Raw genomic sequence first — 27,236 nt, 5'->3', positions numbered from 1 at the left:
AAGGATCCTCGAAGGGCTCTTTTATTAGAAAAAGTTAGTTACAGCGTCATAATCACACATGGCACAAGTAAGCTAATGAAAAGTTCACAGCATTCCAGAAATAAACCAATAGAAAGTCACATCATGGCAAAGGGTGGGCAAAGGGGGGCAAAAGGGAGTACAGAAGATTTCAAGCTGCATGGCATTGGGAGGGGGAGGAGGAAACAGCTATAGCACAGCATAGGGGGGGAGGAAGGGCATGTGTGGGAGTAGGCTCACACAGTTCTTGTTACAAAAGGCTGCATAGTGAGTTATGACCGTTAGGCAATGTTTTTGCATCCCTGTGTATGTGTGTTTCAGACAGCCGAAGCTGTCCTGCACGCAAACATCCAGAATGAATTCCAAACCCCACTCACAGGCACAGAAGCCGCTTCACATGTTCCTCTGCATTCGCTTAAAAAAGTATCAGGAATGGATCTGCCTGAAAAATAACATTCTACTGTCATGTTATCCCTGTCACTTCTAACTTTTACAAAAGAATCATCATGTATTCAAGAACTGTCAAGGAAATGTGTCCAGCTGCTTTATAACTTTCATTTCTTTTAACAGGTGAGGGCAAACAGCTTCAAAAGAGGCCAAAACCAGCAGCCAACCAGTAGCTCCCATTAATTCTGGCCTGTTTGCAGAAGAAATATTCCAGGGTGAATTGTGACCACGCCCATTTCTGAGTCCCTTTGCCAAAACTGGATCTTCTTGATGGCACTTCACAGCGCTACTATTATGAGCTTCAAGGGTGTCCCTGGCACTGCCCTCGAGGGATTCGGCTCCAGAGTTTCTTGGAAGGCAGGATGCCAGGTCTGTGGGCCTCTCAACCAGGTGGAGCCCCCCGTGTACCTATAGAGGTAAACTGAACCATCTTCTTGCCCAGCCATCAGGCAAGTGTCCGTGACTGGACCACCTGACCAGGCACCAGCTGCCTCCAGAGTTGGGGGGCAGCAACGCAGTACATTGCCCCAGAAATAAATCCCACACCGCGATGGTGCCAGATGTCAGGACAGCTGCTGCCGAAGAGCCCCTCACGTCACGCTCCAAGGACCTGGAAGACCAGAAACAGCATGTTTGGGAAGCTGCAGCTTTGGAGCCCCCCATCTCTTGCCTGCTTGGGGGCTCAGGTTTAGAAGACTCGGGCACAGGGGAGACCGGGCGGCATATGAATTGAATGAAGGAATGAATGAAGGTGGTTGTTTGGAGAGAAGTGTAAAAAGGAAGGCTCAAGTAAAGCAGAAATCAATGTGGTAAACGGAAGACCCCACAATGGAGCGTAATCTGGGCAGCCCTTCCTCCTCTCTCAGCCACCAGAAAACGCCGGTAAGAAGGGGCAAAGTTAGGGAGGGACGGACGGTTGTGTTTATGGCAGGTTTATGGCCGAGCAGGGTCATCCCCCAAAGTGCATTTCCGGCCACCGGATGGGGATTTTCTGCACTGCAGGCCGGGGGAAGCCAGCTGGTAACCAGTAGCTTTTTGCTCTGAACCCTTTCCTCCACTGGGGGAAGGGGGTTGCTTGGCGCCGTGATTCCTTTGCCTGCGTGCAGAGTGGTGTGTTTCCCATTGTCAAATTAATTTGGCTACAAGCAGCTGGGTTTTTGAGCAGCCAACCCTCCTGCCCCCCGCCTCCTGCCCCAACTTGCCTTCCTTGGATGCCGGGGGGGCAGGGCAAGAGCATCACCCCAGAGCTTCTGGCGGTCTTGGGATTGAGCACAACCATACTGGAAGGCGGGGTTCTCAGGCAGCTGGCTGTCTTTGGCGTGTGGGTGGCTGAAGACCAGGAAGAGGAGGCCCTGATCCGCAAGACAGAAAACACCAGGGGGGCATCAGCTCTGCCGCCAATCAGATAAGCACGGGATGCTTCAGACACACATTCACAGGGCAGCTCCTAACAACACTGAACCTGGGTCTGCACAAAGAGGGCTGGGCAACTGAGGGGAGGCCATTTATAAACTCAAGATACTGTTTGAACAGGGTCAGATTTTACTCTTCCAGGTGCCTTCAGGTGAGGCTGCCGAGGGGTCTCAGCGGGACTGTTGGCCAACTTTTTCAGAAATGGTTGTCATTGTCTCATCCTTCCTGGGGCTAAGAAGGGCGGATGGGACAAGGCCTCTACATCTATCAGGCAGGACTACAATTCAGGTGCCACTGCCCTTAACCACGACACCAAACTGCCTCTCTGTCAACTCCTAAAGTTGTCGTAGTGAGGTGAGGGGGGAGGAGCGCATTCCACGCATACTTTCCGGCCAGTCGGATCTCAGATTACTGCAATCGGCTTGGAAGGGGTGCACCTCATTGGGGATGTGATTTATGACAGACTGCGGAAGAAAGCATCAGGGGTAAAGTTCAGCTATAACGCAAACAAAGCTCAGATCTGACTGCAAAATGGCCTTGCCTAACGGTACTCCTATAAATGACTAGTTTTGTATTGAAACTTGGCTCGATGCTCATGAATCAATTAGGGCATTTTAGGAAACGTGATACTCAATTATATGTTAGTCAACAGATTCAATAGATTGAGTCATAAGATGGATTTACTGGTTCAGACACTGAATGCATCAGTTACATGATGCCAACCTTCTCCGCTTCTGGCCTCTCCATTCAGAGGATTTGAAGCACCGCAATAGCATTTAGGCTTATATATAACTCCAGTGCTTTATAGCGCTCCCTGGGCAGTTGACAATGCCAGCATTATTGCCGACCGACTCCAAAATCTGGGTTTTCATTTTACTGATCTTGGAAGGATGGGAGGCTGAGTCAACTTTGAGCCCCATCAGGATGGCCTTCAGGCCACGGTGGGCAGTTTGCCTGCCATGCTGCATTCTAACCACTGCAGGTACCAGAATTTAAAAGCAATCTCCCCAAATACATAATTAATCTTGAAACCCTGGACTTCCAAACACTTCCACACCTCTGAGAAATTAACTCCAAATATCTACGACATCCAAATATCTTCAGTTGAGCCGGGCTCAGGACAAAATGTGACAAATGGGGAAAAACCAACCAACCCAATGCAGCCCCTCCAAATGCTTTCCTGCCTGGCGTTGCCCCATATCCCTGACATGACCCCCGGCGACAGATAATAGTCATCAATGCTCATCTCTTTGGCTATGAATTTAATTAAAAATATAATCCATAGAAAACTCTGCAATTTCATGGTTTTAACCTAACTTGTTGCTTATCAACGTGACTCTCGGAGATCAAAGCTCTGCCCAAAGCGATCTTTTTTCTCCCTGGACAGAGGCCAGCCTCTGGGTACAGGCAATCCTCAACTTACGACCACAAACAGAGCCCAAAATTTATACCGTTGTGAGAAATTTGTTGACTGGGTTTTGCCCAGTTGACGACTTTCCTTGCCACATTTGTCAAGTGAATCACTGCAGTTGTTAAATGAGTAATAGGGTTGTTAAGTGAATCCAGCTTCCTCATTGACTTTGCTTGCCAGGTCACAAAGGGGGTCACGTGACCCCGGGACACTGCGACCGTCATAATGTGAGTTGGGTATCCGAATTTTGATCACACGGACCTGGGGATGCTATAAAGGTCGTAAGTGTGGGAAAATGGTCATAAGTCCCTTTTTTCAGTGCCATTCTAACTTTGGTCACTAAACAGACTACCTGCCCTTCCCAAAGGAGCCGCACCTCCTTCTCATTCCGAGCTCCTGCACATGCAGGCCCCACCTTCTCACTCCTGCCTCAAAGGTGCTCTCAGAGAAAGCCAAGCCAGGGACTGAAAAGCTCAGCCGCAGGAAGGCCACAAGCCCCCAGAGGCTTCCCTGCCTTTCCCAGGGGGGACCGGAGGTACCTACCGAGTCGGAGTAGGCCTTGTGGCAGACGGACGCAGGGAAAGACCACTCCACCGGGATCTTCTTCAGCAGCTGCCCGGTTCCCAGGTTCCTGTGGAAGGCAAAAAGGCCACCATAAGCTCAGCCCTGGAGGAATTCCGGTCCTTCAGCTGCCTGGCCAGGACGAGCCCAGCAGAGACCAGAGAAGGGAGCCTGAGAGGTATAATAGCGATCAAATAAGCAATCCCGATAAATCAGTGCTTCTCGACGGAGGAAGCTGATGTCACAGTGGAGTGGAGTGGGGAAAGCAGTTGCAATTTCCTGCTCTCTCCTGCACTTTTTCCCAGCTAAAAGCAGACAAAGGGCACAAGCTGTGCACAAAAAGGTGTATGGCATCGGCTAGCAGCAAAAATGGCATCAGCCAGCAGAAAAACCAGGTGTCACGTCTGCCATCTTCAGCTTCTTCCCTTCACTAAGGAAGGGAAGGCAAGAAGGGAAGGAATTTGAGGAAGTAAAGTTAGAGCATGGGAATGGGAAGACAATGGGGTGGGCGGGGGAGACAAGCTGACAAGAACCAGAGGTACCAAACCAGAATAAACCAGCTGCCAAGGACACCTGGCCTGGGAATAGACTCTAACATTATATCAAGAGGTGCCAAGCAGTTCTCAAAACATCAAATTATTGGACACTGATGGGACTGGTCGGGAGACGGCGGGGGGAGGGGGGCCAGGGAAAGGAGAAAAAGTGTAACCTTTGTGCCAGAATGCTCAGATCTAGCTTCACTTTCACTGCCACCACTTAACTTTAGTAAAAGAGCCGATCAATTCAACCAAATGCAGTCGAGGGTCTTTCTTTTCTAAACATCTATGTTAGGGCAGGTGGGACACCAGGAAGGAAGGTGGAGTCTCTCAGATCCCATTGTGAGCATTTCAGGCATCCCAAACAAGTCTGCTGGCTATATAGAAGGTCAGACGGAGGCTCTCGAGACATTCCGTATATTGAGGCAGTTGCAGGGATTCCAGTAAATATGTTCAAGTTCTCTTTGTTTTTAATATGAATGAAATTAGGCATTCCTAATTCATTTCTTCCTCTGTAATGAATTTAAAAACTCATTTGATTCAGCACAAATATTTGTTCCTATCTGCTGGACTCTTCAAAGGATTTTCAAAAGAGGTGAGCCGTCATCCATTCTATGCCACAGATGTTATGGTCACATCGGGTTGAAAGTTCCTTGCAGGGAATCATAGGGCTGGAAGAGACCTTGGAGATCGTCTAGTTCAACCCCCCTGCCAAAGGGGGTTGAAGCCTTATAGCAGTGGTTCCCAAACTTGGCAATTTTAAGACTTATAGCATCCTGGATAAATGGCTGACCAATTTCTTCTCGGAAACCTCCAGTGATGCAGCACTCACAAGTCCAGGGAGCAAGTTAGATATTATTGCTGTGATGAACTAGGTTTAGGAAGGAAGTTAAGGCTCTCACACACCTCTAGGCACTGCTAAACTAAAAAGGGAGCTTTTTAATTCTGAAATTTGATATATAAGGGTGACAGAATCCTTCTGGAAATATGAATCAGATCAGTGGTGGGATTCAATTTTTTTACTACCGGTTCGGTGGGCGTGGCTTGGTGGGCGTGACAGGGGTAGGATACTGTAAAATCCCCATTTCCTCAGAATCAGCTGGGACTCGGGAGGCAGATAATAGATGGGGGCGGGGCCAGTCAGGGTACGATTTACTGGTTCTCTGAACTACTCAAAATTTCCACTACCGGTTCCCCAGAACTGGTGAGAACCTGCTGAATGCCAACTCTGAATCAATGTTTATTTTGGTTCAACGGAACATGTCAACTCTTCAAATACTGAGTTTCAACTGAGAGGCAAGGCTGGACAGGACAATATTTAGTTCTGCATGGTCTCAGGCTAAGGCAATCTGTAAAATCTGAATTGCAAAAAACCTGTATGTATACATAATTAAAACTTTTGTACTGAGATATTAGAATTTTTGTTTTATTCCTAGTTTCTGCAATTTCTTTTTTTCCCCAATTATTTCACTTCTCCACCCCCTTTCAATTACTTTTCCATTTTCTACTTATGCACTGAGCATTTTTTTTTTTTTGCAATAGCAATATAGTTTATACATACATTTTTATGTGTTATCTACTGTAACATCTTTGTTGAACTGTCAGAATTTTAATTAAGGAAAATAGCTGGGCCGGAGGAAAGTTCCACAGAGCAGCCTGTGGGCTCACCAGAGCACAATGCAGTTCATGGCAGTCATTCCAAGCAGAGCCTCCTGCAGTCCAGCCACATGGGCAAAAGCCAAGACGGTCTCTTCTGGGGGTATCAAAGCCCCCCTTTTATGGCTCCTGCAAGACATAGAGGCTCTCCTGGTTTGCAGAGTCTTGTTTGTTGGATAGAAAATGAATAGAGAGGTAGAGTAGAGTAGAGTATTACTATAGTACAGAGTAGAGTAGAATATTAATAGAATAGGATAGGATGGGATGGGATAGAATAGGATAGAATAGGGTAGAATGGGATAGGATGGGATGGGATAGGATAAAATAAATAGAATGGGATAGGACAGAATGGGACATAATGAGAGAATAGGATAGGATAGAACAGAACGAAACAGAACACTATTGGCCAATATGATTGGAGACACAAAGAATTTGTCTCCAGTGTAAAAGCTCTCGGTGTACATACAAACAACAAAGTGATAAGTCATAGATCATAAGTCATAAGATACAATAATAATTCATAAGATACAAAGAAGTGATTAATCCTAATCAATAGAAGGTAGTAGGAAAGATGAGAAGGGTAACACAAATAGGGCCCTCCTACATGGGTAAATATCTTTAGGCATAGGACAGTGCTGAGGGAGTTAGGTGTTTAGCAGAGTGATGGCGTTAGGGAAGAGATCATCCAAGGCCCCCACCCCCCCCCCCCCCCCCCCCCCCCGTGACTCCTGCAAAAGCAGCAGTTTCTCATGATTTTCAGTTTATAGCAGAGGTCTTCAAACTTGGCAACTTTAAGACTTGTGGACTTCAACTCTCAGAATTCTCCAGCCAGCTATGTTGTCAAATTTGGGGACCCCTGGTTTATAGCATGGAAAATGAATTCACTGCCAACATGCTCAGCCCAATTATTACTCGCTTGCACAGATCAAATCCTCATTTCAATTTCCCTGCTGCATTGATCTTATCTATTTCTCAGAGGACTTCTGAACTGGTGATCTTCCCTGTGAGGTTGACCATTTTCTTATTTTTTTTTATTTTTTTTTTGTAAATATGTTTTATTTTCATTTTCATTTCATACAGTCACATATATACTGTGCATAACCGGGGCCGTATAACATTGAGCAATAAACACAGCCATCCTTGTCAACAATACTCCCCAAAATACAAACCCAATATACCACTTCAACCCTCCATACACCCTTTCTTTCACCCCCCCTCCAATTTCCTTTCTCCCCTACAACATTCCCCTCTACCCTATTTCCCCTCCCCCTCTATCACTCCTCTCTCCCAATATACTCCTCCCTTCCATCTCACCCTCCCTCCGATCCTCTCTCCCACCCTCTCTCCCCTCTTTCTTCTTTCCCTCTGCTCCTCCCTTCGGTGTATTTCTACTATCTATCAATATATTCAGCTTCCTATTTTTACACTAGAATTAAAAAAGCAACAGTATACAAGTGCAATCATGTTACTTTAAAATCTAACACATACTATATTTCCCCCCTCCCCCCCCTAGGACCCACCTCCCTCCCCCCCCCAACTTCCCAGAGCCCGTACACGGTATAGCTTTTTATCAAACACAGTCTAAAATATATTAAACCAAGGAAATTAAAAAAAAAAAAGAAAAAAGAAAAAAAAGTCAGTAAAATCTCTGCGTTGAACTCAGCTTCTTGCTGTTACACAAACTTTAAGCAGTTTACATTATTCCTAATCTTAGTTGTTTGATTACCTGCAGGATTTCCCCAGAGGTTATTTGTTGGTTCAACTTTTGCCTGTACTCTTCTCTAACTAGGGGTATTATCTCTTTATCTAAGTATCTGTCTATATCTAAACCCTTAATTTTGTCCCCTTTGTACAATTCTGTAAAAAAAAAAATTCCCGGAATGCCTTTTAAATCGCCTCCTGTTGAAACACCTCCTTCCCTCTATAACACAATTTGGATACATTTCAAATTTTTCTTTTAATTTCCTCTTCCAATTCTTTTCGTTTTTGCCCCTTGTTTATGTCTATGTATTTTGTTTATATTCATCAGTACTCCTCTCATAAACGCTTTACTTGCATCCCCTACAAATTCCATGAATGTACCATTATTCGTATTCAGAACAAAGTATTCAGATAGCAATTTTTTACAATCATTAATATACTTTTCATATCTAAGTAAACTCTCATTCGACCTCCAAGACCTTCTTGCCTGCACTACCCTTCCCAATTCCGTCCAGACTGGGTTATGATCCGAAAGGACCCTCGCCGCAATCTTTGTCTTCTTCACCCTAGAAAATAAATCATTAGGTTGACCATTTTCATTCCTCACCTTCCCATCTCAGAGAAAGAAAAGACTTCCACGTCTTGGCCTTGCAGTGACCAACAGCTGCTGACCAGCTTCCTATCGGTCAGACCCAGAACGGCGTTTATGTTTCCAGCTTTGAGCAGCTCCTCCTTAGCGCAGCCATCTTCAGAAGGATGGAACAAAAGCCTAGAAAAAGAGAAGTCTGCTAGTGTCAGGCGTGCCTCCCTCAATAACCAAGAAAGAAACGCCCCAACTCCATTGTTCATGGAATTAAAATACTTTTACTGGTTATAAAAGATAGCAGCGAAAGTAAAGCAAGATCTGAGCCAGGAAGGCGCGAACAAATACATATCAAATGATAACCCAGCCCCATCCCTCCAACGACCCCACCCCAGTGTCCAATCTGCAACTCCCTTAGGTGTCATGTGGGGTGCATCTCCAAAAGGCATCATCAGGTTTGTATGCAGGATGGTTGGCCTTGACCAAGTCCAAAGGCCACCAGCATGTGCAGAAGAAAGCTCCCTTTTCCATTCACTCCTGTACCATTTATTCCCATCCCAAATACCAAGCCCCCACCCTCCCCGTTTCCATGGCAGCCGACAGTAAGTAAGCGAAGCAGAGTGACAGCTTACCATGCAACATCAAAACCTGTTAACAAGGGGCTATCCATTTACAGCTATGCAGGAAAGCTGTAAGATGGGAGTAGTACACCAATAAAAATACCAACATGCTATTGCAAACAAAACAACAAAAAAAAAAAAAACCTGGCTGGTTTTTACCATAAAAATGGTACCGATGGTTAGAAATGAGGGGGAAAGGCCAGGACCGAAAAACAGAGACAAGTTAAGAATTGGAAAATATGGTATTAAGAAGGTGTGATAGGTAGAAATCGGATATGTATTTGTAATTATATAAAAGAAAGGATCAATGGATAGGTATCCATTACTTATGTAATGGATATAAAATGTAATTGTTGTAAGATCTAATCACTATATGGAAACGTTTATGCCAGAAATGTCGCACTATGTCTAATGCTTTTAATGTTTATCTAATAAAACACTTTTTGTTAAAAATAAAAAAATAAAAATAAAAACAGGCTAGGGAACTTGCCCGTCAAAGGCTTTCCATCTGCAACGCTAAACCTATAAATGGCAAATTTGGACCCTGGAGTTTCAATAAGATTACAGGGAATAAGGAATGTTTCATTTTGCCACCAGCTTAGGGTGAGGGAGCATTCACGTGCTGACCATGTCCAGTTGTCCCTCTCCACCCTAGCCCAAGGAGAGACATGGCGAAAGTCCTGTCCTGGTACCTGGAAGTGTTTGGTTCTGGATGGGGAGAGACAGGCTCAGACCCAACCCCAAGAAGAGGCCAGAAGCTACCTGATTGAGTCCTCTTTGATTCCCAACAGGGTCGTGATTGGAGGGTCTTCTGAGACCCCTTTGAGGCTGATCTGGGCTGGGATGTTCCAAGGACATTCATTCATGTCCTCCTGATCTCTCCATGCCCATCCCCCATCCCCCCAGATGGTCAGCAAGACCCTGCATAGTAGCAGAGACAACAGAAGGCTCAGCAAAGGGGTGCTTTCCACAGAGGCTCTCCCTGCTGAGAAAGAGTCTTATCCTCTAGGCTGGGACAAGTTTATCACAGTGCAAAGAGAAAATAATCTGCTGCAAACTCCACATAGGTGTCAGGAAGGGCATCCAGCCAGTAAATTCTCAGCTCTGTTCAATCACCCCGACTCCACCAAGATAAAAATGGATTTACAGGATCAGAAAAAAGAAAAAAATGTAACTATCATTATTTCATTTAATATTTATGGTAGGAATGAGATGGAGGAAAATTTGCAGAATTTGCAGAAACAAAACCAGGGAAACTTCAGGTGCTTTGTCTTGTGCAAAGGGTCACATCCATTAAATGCAAAGTTGTATACAATTGCTTGAAATACACAAAAGCAGCAAACTGCTCCTCTCATGCATTGGACCTAATGGCCTGATTTGGTTCAAGGAAAAATAATCACAGCAAACCCAATTTTGGTGAAACTCTGAGAACGAAAGCCCACAGCATTCTAAGCATCTCAGGATTCATTAGACTCCGTTGCTGAAATGCATAACCAGCCTCAAATCTTTTGAGAGTTTATATAAAAAATGAAAAATACAAAAGAAAATGATGGGAAATTACGGGAAGAAAAGGGGAAGAGAAAAATGTAGGAGAAAGGGAGAAAAGAAAGAAAAAGTGTTGATGTCCACCTCCTTTTGGTGTAGTAGAATAAGATAAAAGCATCAAACCTCAACTTTCTACTTTTCCGACCACGATTTTTGCACTATCCCACTTGAGTGGTACCTTTGTTAAGATCTGCGCAATTTTTGTGTATGGGGAGTGTATGGTGTGATTGTTGGATGAATGAAACCACCTAATTTTAATTACTTTTTACTATACCATTGTATTTTTATATGTTTTAAATGGATTTTAGTGGGGTATGTATGTGAGAGTGACTGGGAGTGCATCTAAGAGGATTGAGGGCACGACCTGGTGCCTCCCCCACTGAGTACACAAGCAGAAGTGCTCAGTTTCTGTCGGACAAAATCGCTCAGATTCGGACAGACCTGGACTCCATTTGGACAGAACCAGCCGAGATGCCGAGGGAGGGTCTTGCTCAGACTTTCTGGAATGAGTTCCAGCTTGTCACCCCTGATGAAGTGGACAAGGCCATGGGAGCGATGAATGCCTCCACCTGTTTACTGGATCCGTGTCCCTCCTGGCTGGTCTCAACCAGCAGGGAGGTAACATGAGGCTGGCTCCAGAGTCCAGAGTCCTGATGGAGGGATCCTTTCCACGGCCTCTTAAGGAGGCGGTGGTGAGACCCCTCCTCAAGAAGCCCTCTCTGGACCCAGCTATTTTTAAAAACTATCACCCAGTCTCCAACCTCCCGTTCTTAGGGAAGGTTGTTGAGAAGGTGGTGGCCCTCCAACTCCGACAGACCTTGGATGAAGCAGATTATCTAGACCCTTTTCAGTCTGGTTTCAGGCCTGGTTACTCCACCGAAACCGCTTTGGTTGCACTGACCAATGATCTCTGGCGGGCCAGGGACAGAGGGCATTCCTCTGTCCTTGTGCTCCTTGACCTCTCAGCAGCCTTCGATACCATCGACCATGGTATCCTTCTGCAACGGCTGGAAGAGGTGGGAGTGGGAGGCACCGTCTTATGGTGGTTGTCCTCTTACCTCTCCGACAGGTTGCAGTCGGTATTGGTCGGAGGACAGAGGTCGACTCCTAGGCCCCTCAATTATGGGGTGCTGCAGGGGTCGGTCCTGTCCCCCCTCTTGTTTAACATCTACATGAAGCCACTGGGCGAGATCATCCGCCGGCACGGGATTAAATACCATCAGTATGCGGACGATACTCAGTTGTATCTGTCCGCCCCGTGCCAAATCAGTGAAGCGGTGGAAGTGATGTGCCAGTGCCTGGAAGCTGTTAGGGTCTGGGTGGGAGTGAACAAACTGGCACTCAATCCTGACAAGACCGAATGGCTGTGGATGTTGCCCCCTAAGGACAGTCCATCCAGTCCGTCCTTAACCCTGGGGGGAGAAAAATTGCCCCCCTCAGAGAGGGTTCGCAATTTGGGGGTCCTACATGGCCTAGGACCTGGGTACCTACTAGACCGTCTTCTGCCACATACCTCCCTTAGACCAATAAGATCTCACAGGATGGGCCTTCTCCGGGTGCCTTCAGCGGGACAATGCCGGCTGGTGGCCCCTAGGAGTAGGGTCTTCTCTGTGCCGCTCCGGCCATATGGAATGAGCTGTCCCCAGAGATCTGGGCCATCCCCACTGTCATGGCCTTTCGCAAAGCCATTAAAACCTGGCTTTTCCGGCAGGCCTTCTGATTGGGTGTTTGTTGCGTCCCTTTTTTAACTTTGTGTGTCCTATTGTTTTTAAGTTCTTTTAATTTCTTTTTTATTTCTGTAAGCCGCCTGGAGTCCTTCAGGATTGGGCGGCATAGAAATTTAATAAATTCAATTCGATTAATATAATGAGAGCCATTCCTATAACAACAACCTATTTCATTGGCAAAACCCACAATCAAAGTTTCATTTTTTCCACCTCAAGCACAAAGTCCAAAAGTGGTTTCCAAACAGAAACAAAATTGTGTCCTTTAACAGGAGCAGTCAATTTTGCCACCTCTGCAAACTCTATCAAGCTAAACTGCATAATCCACACTTACCTTATCTCGGCTGTCTCCAGGCGCCCCAGCACTGCGCACACCACACTGTGAGCCCCCGAGAGGGGAACTATTTGGAGAACTGGAAGCTGGAAAAGAGAGCAGCAGGATCAACAGCCCTTCCCTTCTGGGCCAGACCTCTCCCTCTTCTGAGGGCATGTACCCATATTTTTCGCTGTATAAGACGCACCTTTTTCCCTCAAAAAAAAGGCTGAAAATGTGGGTGCGTCTTATACACTGAATACAGCATTTTTGGCCTCCCAAAACCCAGCCCCCTTTGCAAAAATGGCCATGCGTAGCCTTTAGGAGGCTTTCAGAGAGTTCCTGGGGGCCGGAGGGAGGGGGAATGAGCGAAAAACAGACCCGTTTTTGGGAGGTCTGCAGAATGCAAAAACTTTTTTTTTAATTTGCCTCTTCAAAATCTTGATGCGTCTTATACTCCCAAAAATATGGTAATATATATATATATATGTGTGTGTGTGTGTGTGTATATACATACATACATACATACATACATATATATACACACAATTACCGTATTTCTGGAGTATGCACACACATACATATATGCACATATACATAGAATAATACAAACTTAGTTTATACCTTTATAGCATCAGACACTTTATAAAAACACAAAGAAAGGCTGCATTATTGTATATGATATTTTATGTTGTGCATATTATATTGTCGGGACATCTATTCTTCTAAAGCTTACAGCTTTTCCCTGTCATAAAAAGAAACCATTCAGAGCCCTGGAGACATTAAAGGGCCACGTAGCCAAGCGACACCCACAATTTTGCTAATCGGGAGTCAGTGCTGAATCTTTCACCAGGCTTCCGGCCGAAATGACTGCAGCTGGAGGGGTGGGTGGGAGAGACAGGGACGTCCCCCAGCAGCAGCCCCAGGGCGGCATTGTGCTCCCCAGCAGCGGCCTCGCTTACCTTTGTAAAGTGCCAGGTGTGCACCATCCCCCACTGGCCAAGGTCCAGAGGTCTCCAGAGAGAAATGGACGTTTCCTCAGCTGTCACAATGCACAATTCTGCGAAGTCGGCTGCTTCCCACCACACAGCGCTCATGTCCACCAAGCAGGAGCCGGAGCCGTTCTGAGGGGCAGCGGGGGGAGGCAGGATGATTCGGAGGAGCTGAGGCCAGCAAGAGCCAACCGCACGGAGAGCCAGAGCTCCCTGCGTGGCACAGCCCAGGCAGGCCCACCCGCACAATCCCAAGGGCCCTGCCTCACCAGAGGGACCCAACCAGTGGTGGGTTCCAGATCCTGTTCCAACTGGTACACATGGACGCGCATGGCGTGCATGCGTCATACCTGCCTGCGACGCCTCTGCGACGCTCCAGCTGCTCGGCGGAGCATCGTGCAGGTGCTGTATGCGCCGTGTGCGTAGGTGCCAAAGGCTTAAATGACAGGTAAGGAGCGCGGGTGGGCAGGTGGGCCCTCCGGAGCACAGTACTGGAACGGTAGCCGGTACTCCGGGCAGGCTCTGGTACTCCCTTAGCGGGGCATACCGCCTGCAACCCACCACTGGACCCAACCCGCTTGGACTTCTTGCTCTGGCCTGCGACCGATGGCTTCCTTGGCCTTGTGCAGGATGGGCTTTGAAGGCAGTCATGAAAATGCTTTTGTGGCCTGTCTTTCATGAGACATTGCATGGAATCCTCACCTTATGATCGGTCACTCAGAGACTGATGGAAGTTACAATAGACCCCACGAAAGGCACTGATGTCCCAGATTCAAAGTTCCAAAAGAAGCCCCCTCCCCAGTCATGTGACCACACTTTGGACACTTGGACCATGTCCTGCATTTACGCCCATTTGCAGCATCCCAGTCACACAACCACAATTGGACTCCCCCCCCTCTTGCTGGGAACGGCTGTAGACTTCTGATTTCTGCCAAAACGCACCCATGGCAGGCAGTGGATTCGCTTAACGATCACAGAATTGGCTCTCAATGACTGCTGGGCTCGTTTTGCTTAACAACCATTGCAAAAGCTGTCATAAAATAGGGTTGGTTGCATCAACCTCTGACCGTCATGTCATCTGATGGAAATTCCATTTTGGCCATAAGTCAAACCATAACCTTTATGACATTTTGTTTTTATCCCACCCAGGAGGGGAGAAGGATGTAAAGGAATGCAATAAATAAGCCAATGATTATTAGTTGGCAGACAGGCTTCCGTAGGTCTCTGCACCTAGAAGCCATTGGGCCCCATGGTCACTGCAGGGCCCGGGCATCTCCAGGCTTGCCTGAAGACAAAACAAGCGTCTTCTGTCCCCCACATCCCTTCCCCTTCAGGAGGGAACCTGACCAGCAAAAGCCGCAAGAACTGTAGTCCATGCACCCCACCCCACCTCCGTTTCCTTCTGCGCCTGCCCCAGGGCAATTCCGTCACGGAACCCAGGAAGGGCTGGGCTGCTGCTGGAAAGAGCCCCACTCTGCCAAACGCCTGCTCAGTTGCAGTGCCAGCCCAGTCAAAGGCAGAGCGACCCAGGTCTGTGGCTGTCCCTGCAGGTGAAGCCCAGTCCTGGCCTGGAGGCTCTGTCTGCTTCCAGAGGAAAGAGCTTCCCCCAGGGCAGGATGGGTGCCACAGGCACTCCGTTATCAGAGCAACCCTGGGTGTCACATGATACAAAAATGCCTTTAACTGTTTTTCTCCTTTAACCTTCAGCTTTGAAGTCATTTTCAGGTTGCCTTCTCTCGCAGTGGCTGCTGGTGCCTCCCCCTGGAGCTCTTCTGCTGGGCCGCTCTGGGGAGACAAAGGGCAAGAAATGACGCCCTACCCAGATCACACTCCCCTGGGGCCCTCTGGAACGCGGCTCCCTCCACACCCCAGAAAGAGCAGGGGAGGGCCTGTCCTGCAGGGGACACCAGGCTCCATCGCCGGAGGGGGGGGTTCTTCATTTGGGATTGACCAGGGGTAGATTCCGGCTGCTGCTACTGCTGGTTCGCTCAGGGATGTGCCTTGCGCGCTTCATGCACGCTACGCATCAAGCACTCAAGGCACATCCCTGAATACTAAAAAAGGTAGGGTGCCGAGAGAGCCAGTTTGGGGGGGTGGGTGGCAGGGCTGGGTTCCTGCCAGTTCCAGCGACCTATTCGGCCGAACCAGTAGGAACTCACCTCTGGGACTGATGGAAAAAAGGGTGGCAGGCAGGAAAGTTCACCAACGGAACTCAACTCCTCAGAAAGGCAAGACGGTGGTCCAGAATGTGCAAGGCTTTGAGCTGCAGCCGCCAGCTACCCTAAAACAGGCTTTGCCCAGAGAAGCCAGGCTGCTTCCCTTGTCAGGCCTGCAGTCATGTTCCTTCCAGGATCTTTGGCCTGCCACTCCCTTTCCTTTTGCTATGCTGTTTCATCAGTGGGGTAATTGGGAGGGGGAATAGTGAGAAGTAGAATGTGTTTGTCAAAATAAAACATTCCTTTCCAGAAGCCCAACAGCCATGTCAAACTGTTCAGCGAGGGTCGAGGAGGAGTTCTAAAACACCAGCCGGTGATTCAGCTGCCCCAAGAAGTCAGTTTGTTGGCTATAAGGGCAGCCAATAAAGTCAGGGCGGGGGGCGGGCACTGACCATGACAAGCAGGGAGTCTGACGCCCAGAAGGAGAGTAAAATCTACAGAGCAAAATGACCAGCCAAGCGCCGTTGAGACAAAGGAAAAACTGAGGCCAGAAGGGAGAGAAACAGAACAGGAATGACCTTCTGTAAGGAGGGGGGGGGGCAGCCAAGGAGGGTGCAAGGAGACATGCTTCACAACAGGGGGTCTCCAACCGTGGCCACTTTAAGACTTGTGGACTCCCAGAATTCTCCAGCCAGCCATGATGGAATTCTGGGAGTTGAAGTCCACAAGTCTTAAAGTGGCCAAGTTTGGAGACAGACCTCTGCTTGATAGCATCAGATACTTTATAAAAACACAAAGTAATGCAGCATTATTGCATGCAATAGTTTATAATATAAAACATCTATCTATCTATTTATAGATAGATGTCCTAAAATCATGATTTAAAAATACTGGTAGTTAGAATATTGGTAGTTAGCAAGCGACTATAATGACTATAAATCAGGGGTCTCCAACCTGGGCAACTTTTAAGACTTGTGGACTTCAACTCCCAGAGTACCTTAACCAACAAAGCTGTGGAACTCTGGGAGTTGAAGTCCACAAGTCTTAAAGTTGCCCAGGTTGGAGACCCCTGCTCCACAGCATATAAAGACCTTCATTTCATCTGTGGCATCTCCAGGCCCTCTTTGCATCCCCCAAGGTGGTTGTCTCACCTCAGCTACCTGGGCCTCCCACATGCACCCCCTTTACCTGCCTGGGGGGCTCCTTGTCCCGCTCCTGTGGCTCCTCTGATGGGCCGGTGGCTTCTCCCCCCACCTTCCTGTCAATTCCAGCTGGGCCCGGCGAGCGAAGCTCCCCTATGCCCCTTCCTGGGTCAGGAGACACGGCCACAGCTGCTTGCGAAGGAGAGGCCCCAAGGGCGCCTGGGGAGAACTCCAGGAGTGCTGGGGTCGCCCCCACCAGGGGGAAATCAGGGGTCTGCAAAAGGCTCTGCCCACCGTCCAAGGCTGGGGAGAGCAGCAACACACGGGAGGAAAGAGCCGAGGGGGTCCCCCTCATTCTGGACAGGAGGGTTTGTCCCGACGCTGCTCCTTCCTCGAGAGGAGCCCCCCCAGGTGGGCTCAGAGGACCCTCGCTGGATCCCCCAGCATCCCAGATCCCCAGCGGCTTCATGGGACAGACGTTGAGCTTCTTGAACTTCAGGTGGCCGAAATCTTATCGGGAAGGTGGAACTCTTGGTGAGGAAGGACGGGGGGCAGCCAGCCGAGGGCGGGACACCTCCACACCCGGGGGAAGGAGAGGGAAAGCCGCAGCAGCAGCGGCAGAATTCTCCAACATCGGAGACCAGGAGAAGCGGGCCGGGGGAAGCCCACTGGTGGGCTGCGTCCTTTGCCTGCACACATGGAGAAAAATAAAAGAACCTGCAAGACCCAAACTCAATTCTGAGCCCCTCAAAAGAATTGACTTTAAAGGCCACCCCTCGTTCCTCTCTACAGAGACAGGAGGGAGACACTCATCCCCCAGGCGTCGCGAAAACCCTTGCTCAGAGGCGCTCTGGGTCTTTGAATGACGCCCAAGGGAGTGGGCTGCACATGCCTTTATTTCAACTGGCTGCTTTTGATTGCCCCTGCCAATAGGGAGTCCTGGGAGATGAGGCTCCATTCAGCCTGCCTGGGAGGCTCTGCCCTCCGCCCAACCCAGAGTAAGCTCTGCAGGAAGACCGCCTGGGGAGCTGCTGTGGGAGGACCCCCTTGTGTCAGGCCTGCAGCCTCTTTTCTTTGGATCTTGGCCTGCCACACTTCCTATTGTTCTACTTTGCATTTTCTAGTGTGGGAAAAATGGGGGGGGGGAGGTTGTTAGATGCTAGGTAGCCATAACAAAATTATTTCTAGAAAGCCAAGGTCATCCTTTGTCTTTGCACCTCTGCACCTGACTGGAACTGGATGGGTTGAACTGCCAGCATAGCAGTAGGAGACTGGACCATGGGATGGACTTGTGAGTAAGGGGGGGGGGGAGGGGCAAGATCTTGAACTTTCAACTGGGTGGGGGAAAACCGGGAAGCTTTCAGATTTGGGTTTTCCCAGATGTGCCAAACTGGAACTTTGAGCAATACTTTGCCTTGGACTCTGATTTACTTTTGGGTGCTATTTGGAACCCCGACACCCTTGCCTTACATCTCAGGGAGACCACCGGGGTTTCCAAGGGGAAAAGGGTCTCACCTTGCGGGACCAGCCAGGGGAATCCCTGGTCTGCTCAGGGAGCTTCACCCCACCGCCACCTTCTGGGCTTCTCCCACTGCTGGGTAAAGAGCTCAGGCCCTCCCTGGCTCAGGCTGGCCACTGGCCCCTCCAGCCCCTCCCTGCCTCTGTGCTTGCTGTCCATGGGGGTGGGGGTTGGGCAGCTGCCCCAGGGTGAGCACTGCTGCCTTCTTTCCACGCAAGCCCTTTTCTCTCCCCCTAGGAAATCCTTTGCAGGATGAACAAATGCTCAGGGGGATGGGGAAGGGGGAACGATCCTTCAGGTTCTCCAACTGACCTGTGCTGAAGGAAGTCCTCTGCTGGGTCCTCCTCCTCCTCCTCAGCCTTCTCCTGCCCTGGCTGCATCTGGACCCGGTGTTCTTTGGCAAGAGAGCTGGGGAGCCAGAGGCTCCCCTGCCATACTGGGGGTTGAGCTCAGTCGATCGTCACTTTTGGGGGGCTCCTGGGAGGGCTGGGCCGGATTCGCCACCTGCTCTTTGTGGGCCACCCTCCAGCCCTTTCTGCCCTTGCCCAGCTGGCTCTGCATGACCGCCTCCAAGTTCACCTCCTCCTGGCGCCTGGAGAGTCTCCGTGTCATGCGCACATAATACTCAAGGGGAAACATGAGTCCCTCAACCACCGTGCAAGAGCTCAGCCCCTCCTTACTGGGGGTAACTCCTTCCACGGGAGGCGACCCCACCCCAAGGCTGGGCCCTCCGTCCTCCACACTTGTCTTCTCGCCGGAGGGGTCTCCGTCATTCAAGTCCTCCTTGAGCCAATCGGGGACAGTCCTGTCTCCTGGAGCAGCGCCAGGGGTCACTGCTGAGTCCGCCAAGCTTCCTGGATCTTCCTTGCCCCACCAGCCAGGCTGCTCCTCCCCCTTCTGCTTGTTCCGCACCCTGGCACATAAGGAAGCCCTGGCAGCAGCCGAGTCCTCCCGTCCAGAAAAGCTCTCTTGGCTCAGGGGCTGAAGGGAAGATCCTCGTCTGGTGTGTGGCAGGAAAGAAGAAAGCTCTGGCATTGCCCCGGGACTGCCAGTTTGCACCAGCATGCCCATTTCAGAGTCTGCATCTGACATTGTAGGAGTAGCACCGCCCCTTCCTGCTTGGCCAGCCTGCAGGGAGGTCTCGGGCGGGCTCCCCTGGCCAGGTCAAAGCTGGGGACTCGGAGCCTCGGTCTGTGTCCCTCTCATGCTGTCCTCCATGCCCCTCCCACGCCCTTCCTCCCCTCTGGCCCAGGGGAAGCCTTCCTCTCTGCTCTCTGGCGGTTCCACTGGTGTAGCTGCAGTTCCTCGCCAGAGGCGGCTCTGTAGAATTAAAGAGCACCCTCCGGCCAGATTGATGGATCCTTCCAGAGCCTAATGTTTCTGGCAAGCTGCCTTCAAAGGGCCTGGATTTAAAGAGGACAGGGGTGGCTTCTGCGGTACTGCCTAGGCAGGACGTTCCAGCCTGACCCTCTTCCGGGGTCTCTGGAGATAGTTGACTGATGTCTCCTGCAAAGGACAAAGTTCTTGGGGAGCTTCTCTTCCCCTGGGGAGCACAGAGCTCAGCAGAAATGAGCCTCCGTAACCCAGAGCATAAAAGGGAGGGGAGGCTAGAAAAGGAGGGCCTGGCATCCCCAGAGGTGCCAAGCAGGTCTGATCAGAGGGAGTCAACTAGACCCCACTACCTCTGAAGACCCATTGGAGGCCCTCACCCCAATTCCTTCTACAAGGAGCCCAACAGAGGCTGTCTCAGGGTTACCTGCAGGGCTCTTCACAGCTTCCTCCTGCCCAAGCAGCCGGTTTTGCTCTGCAACTGTTTTCTTGATGTGATTTTTAACCTTTGCAGCTCTCTCGGCACGCTGTGGAAACAAAAGAAGGTTGGCAGCCACGTTACTTTTCTTATTAGTCAATATGACATTAGTCAATTTCCGCTGATTTCTGCCCCACAAGCCTTCCCCCAATGAGATTGTCCTTCAGCAGAGAATCCCTTTCATTTACCCACCTGCAGCCTGTGGAATGTTTTGTTGTATTCTCTTTTCAACACGGCCAGTTTTTCTTTCAGCTGGAAGACAAAGCAATTGCTAAATAATTGGCATATTTAACTTGAAAACTAATTGAAAGGACTAGACAGCAACCATGTTTATGGAGATTCTGTCCTCCAGGTCACAGTGATCCCAAAGGTGCTTTTTCAAGAGGCCACTGGACTTTCTGGCTTTTCTTTGAAGGCGGTTTCACATCACCATCCCTCCAAGAAGCTTCTTCGGCTCTGACTGGATGGATTTATACTCCTGCAGGCAGCTGGTCATTCGCATCCTTTTGAATGCAAGGAATATAACTCCTTCCATCCCCACCATCCAGTCAGAGCTGAAGAAGCTTCTTGGAGGTGATGTGAAAAGAAAAACGAAGTCCCAGTTGCCTTTATTTAGGTTTGATTTGACGAGTGAAGGCAAGCACATGCGCTCCCAGAAATTTCACATAACCTGATAACTCGTTTCTAGCATTATGAGCTCCACAGACAAGGACAGGATTTTCTGGCTTCCATGCGTTTATACTCAATGTCACCTGGCCCGACTGGAAGGAGCCCCAAGGGCTGGGCTTGGTCTTCAGGGCAGAAAGCCTGAGGACCTGAAGAGGGAGGGCATAGTGGAGCACTGCTTTGTTATTCTCAGATCACTTTTTGGTGGACATGAAATTTAAGAACACCCTAGATCCCTTCAGAGCATGGAGTATGGATCTACTTGACTTTTTAAGTACCTGGGAATGTTCCCCATGTTCTGACAGACAACTCTACTGTTCTGGACCTCAGAGGTAACAAGAGGGATGGATGGGTGTCCTTAAGCAGCCTTACTCCATATATGGGTCCTGGCTAATTGGCTCCCCTGCTTCTGCCTGGTTCATCAGACATGATTGGCACATTCCTGGTGCCCCCAATTAACTGATGCCCTCTGCCTAGATCCTGCAAGCGTACCTTCTCTGGAGCAGTGCCAGCTCTCTAGAATGGGATCCCCCCTCCCCAAAACCTGAACAGGGGATGGGCGTTTTGAAGGGCCTTGGAAAGCCAAGCCTCTCTCTCTCTCTCACTGGTCTTTGGCAAGGACGACTGACACCCCTTAAGTTTTGTTTCCCTCCCGATTTTTCCTTTGATATCATTGTTGTTTTGACTTGTGCTATTTGGAGAGGGTGGGGGGGGGGTGTTATTCTTTGTTTCCAAAAGTTTAACAACTGTAAACTGTCCAGAAGCCCCGGGAGTCATTGGGCATCGAAACAGAATGAATGATTTGCTTATTGTACTCGGAACACTCGGGGGGGGGGGGGGTGGTGTTTTGGGTGCTGCTTGATGTGCACATATTATTTTTAAATGTCTGGGAATCGTCCAGCATCCGGCCCCACGGATTAAACCGTGGGGCCATTAAATGATGGTCATAGGAGACTGAATAACCAATCGACGTAGGAAACTAAATAAGAGTTTTCGGTTCCCAGCTTAGCAACCTGCTTAATTGCCTGAACTGGGGAAGGTCTCTCCTCCTGCACGGAGCAGATTCCCTCCCCCCGCCAGGGCTTGCAGCAGCCCAAGGAAGAGCAAAGGCTCCCTCTCCTGCAAATGCCTCCCCGGAGAGAGCCCCCTCGCCTCCTTTCCCTGCCCGGGGCAGCCCAGTTCAGCCACCCCGAGCCTTTCCGATATGGCGGGAAGTCCCGCAGGCGGAGGAGGCCGGAGGGTCCCCGGGGCGCCGCTCACCTGCGCCTTCTGTTGCGGGGTCAGAACCGCCGAGGCAGTAGCCTCCATCCTCGCTCTCCCGGGCGCCTCCGCGGCGCATGCGCGCAACCCTTTCGCGCCAAATAAAAAGAAAGCGCTCCGCAGCCAATGGGAATCCGCGATATTTGGCGGCCGACGGGCCAGCTGCAGCCATTGGCTAGGGAGGGGGGCTACGGAAGCCGGCTAGGCCCGGGGGGCGTTCCCGCAGACGGGCCGTGCCGGGCGCCGCCATGGAGCTGGGCGAGATGCTCTACAACAAGTCCGAGTACATCGAGACGGTGCGCGGGGGGGGGGCTCCCGGGGGGTGGGGAGGGTTGGGCGGAGGCGAGTCCTGAGGACTCGGGGGAGGGGTCATGGGTGGTGGGTGGAGGCGGAGCGTTGACCCTGCGGGCCTCCCTGACAGGCCTCCGGGAACAAGGTGAGCCGGCAGTCGGTGCTGTGCGGGAGCCAGAACATCGTCCTCAACGGCAAGGTGAGAGACGCCCCCAACCCCCCCGCGAGATGGGGCGGGGGTGGGGCAGGGAGGGTCCCCGCAGGGGGCAGGGAGTGGGGGGGGCGAGGGTTGAAAGGGCAAAAGCCCTACGGCAAGGGCCTCTCTACCCCCACAGACCATCGTCATGAACGACTGCATCATCCGGGGGGACCTGGCCAACGTGCGCGTCGGGCGGCACTGCGTGGTAAAGAGCCGGAGCGTCATCAGGCCCCCCTTCAAGAAATTCAGCAAAGGGTAAGCAGGGAAGACGCCCCCCCCCGCCTCCTCCCCGAGAAAGAGAGAGAGAGAGAGAGAGAGAGAGAGAGAGAGAGAGAGACTAGGTAGGTAGACAGACAGAGAAAGAGATACACTAGGTAGATAGGTATATGGTTGATAGGTAGACAGACAGACAGGATAAAGAGAGAGATGATAGATAGATGTGTGTCTATTTATATATACGTGTATATATAGACAGTGTTTCTGACATAAATGTGTGTGTATATGTGTGTATATACACATGCATGTGTATATATGCGTACATCTGTGTGTGTGTGTGTAGATACGTATATACATACAGTATATCTTTGTATATATGTACAGTATATGTATAAAAACACCTAAATGTTATAACATAAAGAGAACATGCAAATGTTATATGTAAATATAACGTGTTCTATTTATGTTATAGCATGTGCTTTTATACATATAAATATAACATTTATTGGCCTCCCATCTTACTCTAAGCCAGGGCAGTATTTCTCCACCATGACAACTTTAAGATGTGGATTTCAACTCCCAGAATCCCCCATACGGCTATGCCTGCCATTTCCATTTGCTCTTTCTTGCCTTGGCTGCCACTGAGGAGGGAGGGAGGGGTGGGCGGAAAGGAATCCTCCAGAGCTCAGCCGGTTGTAGGCCTCAGTGCGGGGTTGGGGGTTGGAAGGGCCCTTAGGATTCTTGCATTCTGCCCCCTCTCACCTGGCCTGGTTTTGTTCAGCGCTGAGCATGGAAGAGAGGCTGCTGAGGAAGCTCCCGTCTTCCTTACTTTGCAGGGTCGCCTTCTTCCCTCTGCACATCGGGGATCACGTCTTCATTGAGGAGGATTGTGTTGTCAATGCGGCTCAGATTGGCTCCTATGTCCACATAGGCAAGAACTGTGTCATTGTAAGTGCGCATAGCTGCTCAGCTTCAGGGGATGAGGAACTCTCTGGCTCAAATCTGACTTCTTATGTGGGTCATGATTTGAGGCCCTTAACTAAGCAAGCTGGTTCCTCTCTGGGGGCAGCAACACTTGTCTACCTGCTTTGTGGGGCAACACAAGATCCCGTGTGACTGGCTATCCTGGCTTCAGCACTCAGGGTTAAAAGCACAAGAAAGTCAGGGGCTGTTTGGTCCCTTTGGAGGCTTTGCAGAGGCTCTGTTGGGTGGCTTAGATCAGGGCCCCCAACCCTCGGTCCATGGACGGGCATCGGTCCATAGCCTGCCAGAAGCCAGGCCACGCAAGCAAGCGAAGCCCCATCCCTGGGATGCAGACAGCAGGTGAAACCTCCCTCCAGGGAACTGGTCCCTGTACCCAAAAGGTTGGGAGCCGCTGTCCTAGAGCTTCTTCCAAGCTCACTTCTACCTTGCTTCCCTCCATTTCTTGTGGATCAGCCCCAACACGTCCATCATTTCTGGGGTTGGAGCAACAACCCCTGAAGCTTGAGGGTGAGGGTGACTCCTGGTCTTCAGACTATCTTGGCTGCTCTCCAGGTAGTTCAGTTTCCTGGCCTGTAGCTGACATTACAGAGACTGTCAAAAGCCCCGTTTCTCCAGCTTAGCAACTTTAAGATGTGTGGCGTTCAACTCTCATAATTTCCCAGCCAGTGTGAGATTTCTGGGAATCGAAGTCCACTTATCGTAATGTTGCTAAGCTTAAGAAACCCCCAGGGACTTAAGGCTGGCTCCATCCCTTTGGCCTGATGCTGCAGAGCAGAGCTCTTAAATCCGAGAGGCTCCAGCAGGTGACATCTTCATGTCTGGGCATCCTTTTAGGGTCGCAGGTGTGTGCTGAAAGACTGCTGCAGAATCCTTGACAACACAGTGTTGCCCCCGGAAACAGTGGTCCCGCCTTTCACCATCTTCTCTGGCTGTCCAGGTAAGCTGGAAGGGGCAAGATGCTAGGGGTGGGGGGCGAGAGACGGGGGGGGGGGGCAGGAGGGCCGGTGAGTTGCTCATGTTCCTGTCTTCTGCAGGGCTCTTCTCGGGGGAGCTGCCTGAGTGCACGCAGGAGCTGATGATCGATGTCACCAAGAGCTACTACCAAAAATTCCTGCCCCTCACCCAGATTTGAGAAACTCCTCCTCTGGTGGGGGGCTCAGGACTGGCGTGGCCTATGTGGGCCTGCAGGCAACTAGCTCCAGAGCTGGCCAGCAGGCCTGCCAAAAGCTTCCCAGTCAGGCCACCTTCCTTGGTGGTGACATCCTCCCTCCTGGACTGACCAGGCCCTCCTTGCCAGAAGTTCTTCTGGTTTCCTCTAGATGGTTGGAAGAGGCTGCCTTGTCCTGGCTCCCCTCAATGTGCTCCATGATGGTTTCACTCTAAATCCGCTTCCTTCTGTTGAGCAGAAGAGTGAAGCACTTGTGTTTGCGGGGTGGGTTGCTGCTCTTGTTCTGGCTGGTCCTTCTCGCTCAATCACAATCCTCCCTTGAGGAGGTCCTGGCCAGCCGCCTTGCTGCCGTTTGTTCTGTTCTGGAGCCCCTCGGAGCTTCCCTCGGATGCTGTCAAGGCGTCTCTTCAGGCCCCAGTTGTGGAAGTGGCTGCAGCCCAAATCCAGAGCTCTGTTTTGTGGGCTGTTAATCAAAGCGGATCTTTTCTCCTTCTATTTTTTGTGGGGTAACCTGAGCTGGCAGGGCAAGATCACACCCTTCTCTAAGGAACAGCAACTGCGCCCTCCAACCGATGGTCACTTTGGAGAAACTGGGCAAGAGGAAAGGGCCGTGTGGTCATTGGGTTGGGGAGATTAGCTACTTAGGGGGAGAGCAGCTGCCAGGCAAACGAGGTGCAAACGGTCCCTGGGGGAGGTGCAGCCCTTTCCTTGCCCTACCCTCTCTCAGCTCTTCCCAGGGCTTTGCTTTCTTCCCCCACTCCAATAGGTTAAGCAGCCTAGTCAGGTTGTCTTCGTTCTTTGTCTTCTTGTGCTGCCACTTTCTGCATGTTAAACGTCAGCTTAAGTTGCTCCAGGCTCTGTGTGTGGGCACACTCACACACCTGTATGTGTTGGCCTGTGAACCTCCCCTGGGTATTAACCATCCAGGGACCATTGGAGACATTGTAGGAACCTTTACTCACTGCACAGGTGCTCTTTGGTTTGTAGACCTTTACTTGTATGTATATTAAAGTCTGAATTGCCCAACCAACCATGTTGACAGTGGTGGTTCTCTCACATGGGTCTCTGGGGAGGATCGGTTGCCTGGCCACTCAGCTGCTCCATGTGCCCAGGAGGCCCAGTGCTTGACATGGCTGGGATACCCTTGGATGAGACTCTGAAATGGGTTGGGCCCAAAAGCCGCCAAGCCCTCCTCTTTTTCCACCTCTGGAGGAGGGATCTATGGCTTGCCAAACCTGCCATGAAAATTGGAGTTGCCGACAAATTCCAAAAACTATCTTCGATTCACCTTTCTTCCCTGGAAGTCGTCTCAACTAACCTGGACATCTCCCCCTGACTGGTCAATGGCCCTGGGGATGTGGACGCTTCCTTGGTCACAACTCTCAGCTCTTCATGTTTGTTATGGACGCTAATCATCTTTTAAAGACCCCATAAATCTCTTGCACGATAGAGTCTTGGGCAACCGAATAGAGCTGTGTGTTTACTGGCCAGATGCCCTTCCTATCACCAATGCGGAGATTGTTTCAGCAGATATATTCTCATTGTGACAAAGAGAAACATGTACCTCCACTCACAGCCTCCTGATTGTGAGGTGAGAGTGCCACCTCTAGGCCACCACACCACTCCTTTGTTATGAATGCTAATGCTACTTCTATTATTATAATACCACAGAACTTGGCAAGTGTGAATAGCGCCCCCCCCCACGAAGAACTTGGGAAGGTCCCATCTGAGATGCTTTTTCCAGTTATGTTTCTGCCCTGGACTCAGGTTTCATTTATCTGATAGTTGTCTTGGTCGCACTTTTTTTCCTATTCCTCAAGGATATTCCTTCTCATTACACACACACACACACCCGCCTCCTTAACTCCAGGTGTCTTGCTATCTTCAGGGAAGGTTATCTTCATACACGTACATTCAGGGTTTCTGGAACTCTGAAAAATTCAAGTAACTGCCTCATATAAAAGGTGGCTGGGAAAATCTCTTGCAGGTAATTCTTCTAAGAGCCACAGTGGTGCAGTAGTTAGAATGCAGTACTGCAGCTTCTGCTGCCTGCCAGCTGCCTGTAATTTGGTAGTTCAAATCTCACCAGGCTCCAGGTGGTCTCAGACTTCCATCCTTCCGAAGTGGATAAATTGAGGAGCCAGATTGTTGGGGGTGATAGGCTGACTCTAAACCGCCTAGAGAGGGCTGTAAATGCACTGTGAAGCACTATATAAATCTAAGTGCTATTGTCCTTCCTTCCTTTCCATGGTGCACAGTGGTTAGAATGCAGTACTGCAGGCTAACTCTGCCCACTGCCAGGAGTTTG

The 27,236-nt window shown here is 50.1% G+C and overlaps 2 protein-coding genes across 2 annotated transcripts; one reads left to right on the top strand and one right to left on the bottom strand.

The window, feature by feature from the left end:
- Nucleotides 1-270: 270 nt before the first annotated feature.
- On the bottom strand, nt 271-22,146 carry PALB2 (partner and localizer of BRCA2). The gene is given in 16 exon segments (XM_032231042.1): nt 271-926; nt 928-1,075; nt 1,668-1,744; nt 1,746-1,817; nt 3,833-3,920; nt 6,055-6,171; nt 8,351-8,512; nt 12,550-12,635; nt 13,491-13,652; nt 15,222-15,305; nt 16,865-17,328; nt 18,697-19,482; nt 19,484-19,843; nt 20,094-20,193; nt 20,337-20,396; nt 22,071-22,146. Coding segments are annotated over 16 exon segments (2,997 nt in total). The 5' UTR covers nt 22,119-22,146; the 3' UTR covers nt 271-743.
- A 121-nt stretch (nt 22,147-22,267) lies between these two features.
- On the top strand, nt 22,268-27,003 carry DCTN5 (dynactin subunit 5). Its single transcript, XM_032231234.1, has 6 exons — nt 22,268-22,366; nt 22,492-22,560; nt 22,697-22,815; nt 23,613-23,724; nt 24,595-24,697; nt 24,795-27,003. The coding sequence occupies exons 1-6, from the start codon at nt 22,319-22,321 to the stop codon at nt 24,890-24,892; spliced, it is 549 nt and encodes a 182-aa protein (XP_032087125.1). The 5' UTR covers nt 22,268-22,318; the 3' UTR covers nt 24,893-27,003.
- The last annotated feature ends 233 nt before the right edge of the window (nt 27,004-27,236 follow it).

This window comes from Thamnophis elegans, chromosome 14 (assembly GCF_009769535.1).
Source record: "Thamnophis elegans isolate rThaEle1 chromosome 14, rThaEle1.pri, whole genome shotgun sequence".
In the NCBI taxonomy this organism is placed as follows: domain Eukaryota; kingdom Metazoa; phylum Chordata; class Lepidosauria; order Squamata; family Colubridae; genus Thamnophis; species Thamnophis elegans.
The sequence above is the reverse complement of the archived record's forward strand: the minus strand, read 5'-3'. Positions and strand labels throughout refer to the sequence as shown.

Excerpts from the sequence above, each read along its gene's own strand:
- DCTN5 (XM_032231234.1), top strand. The coding sequence starts at position 22,319 with ATGGAGCTGGGCGAGATGCTCTACAACAAGTCCGAGTACATCGAGACG. Across the intron at positions 23,725-24,594 it reads TAGGCAAGAACTGTGTCATT|GGTCGCAGGTGTGTGCTGAA; the intron begins GTAAGTGCGCAT and ends GCATCCTTTTAG. Across the intron at positions 24,698-24,794 it reads CATCTTCTCTGGCTGTCCAG|GGCTCTTCTCGGGGGAGCTG; the intron begins GTAAGCTGGAAG and ends TGTCTTCTGCAG.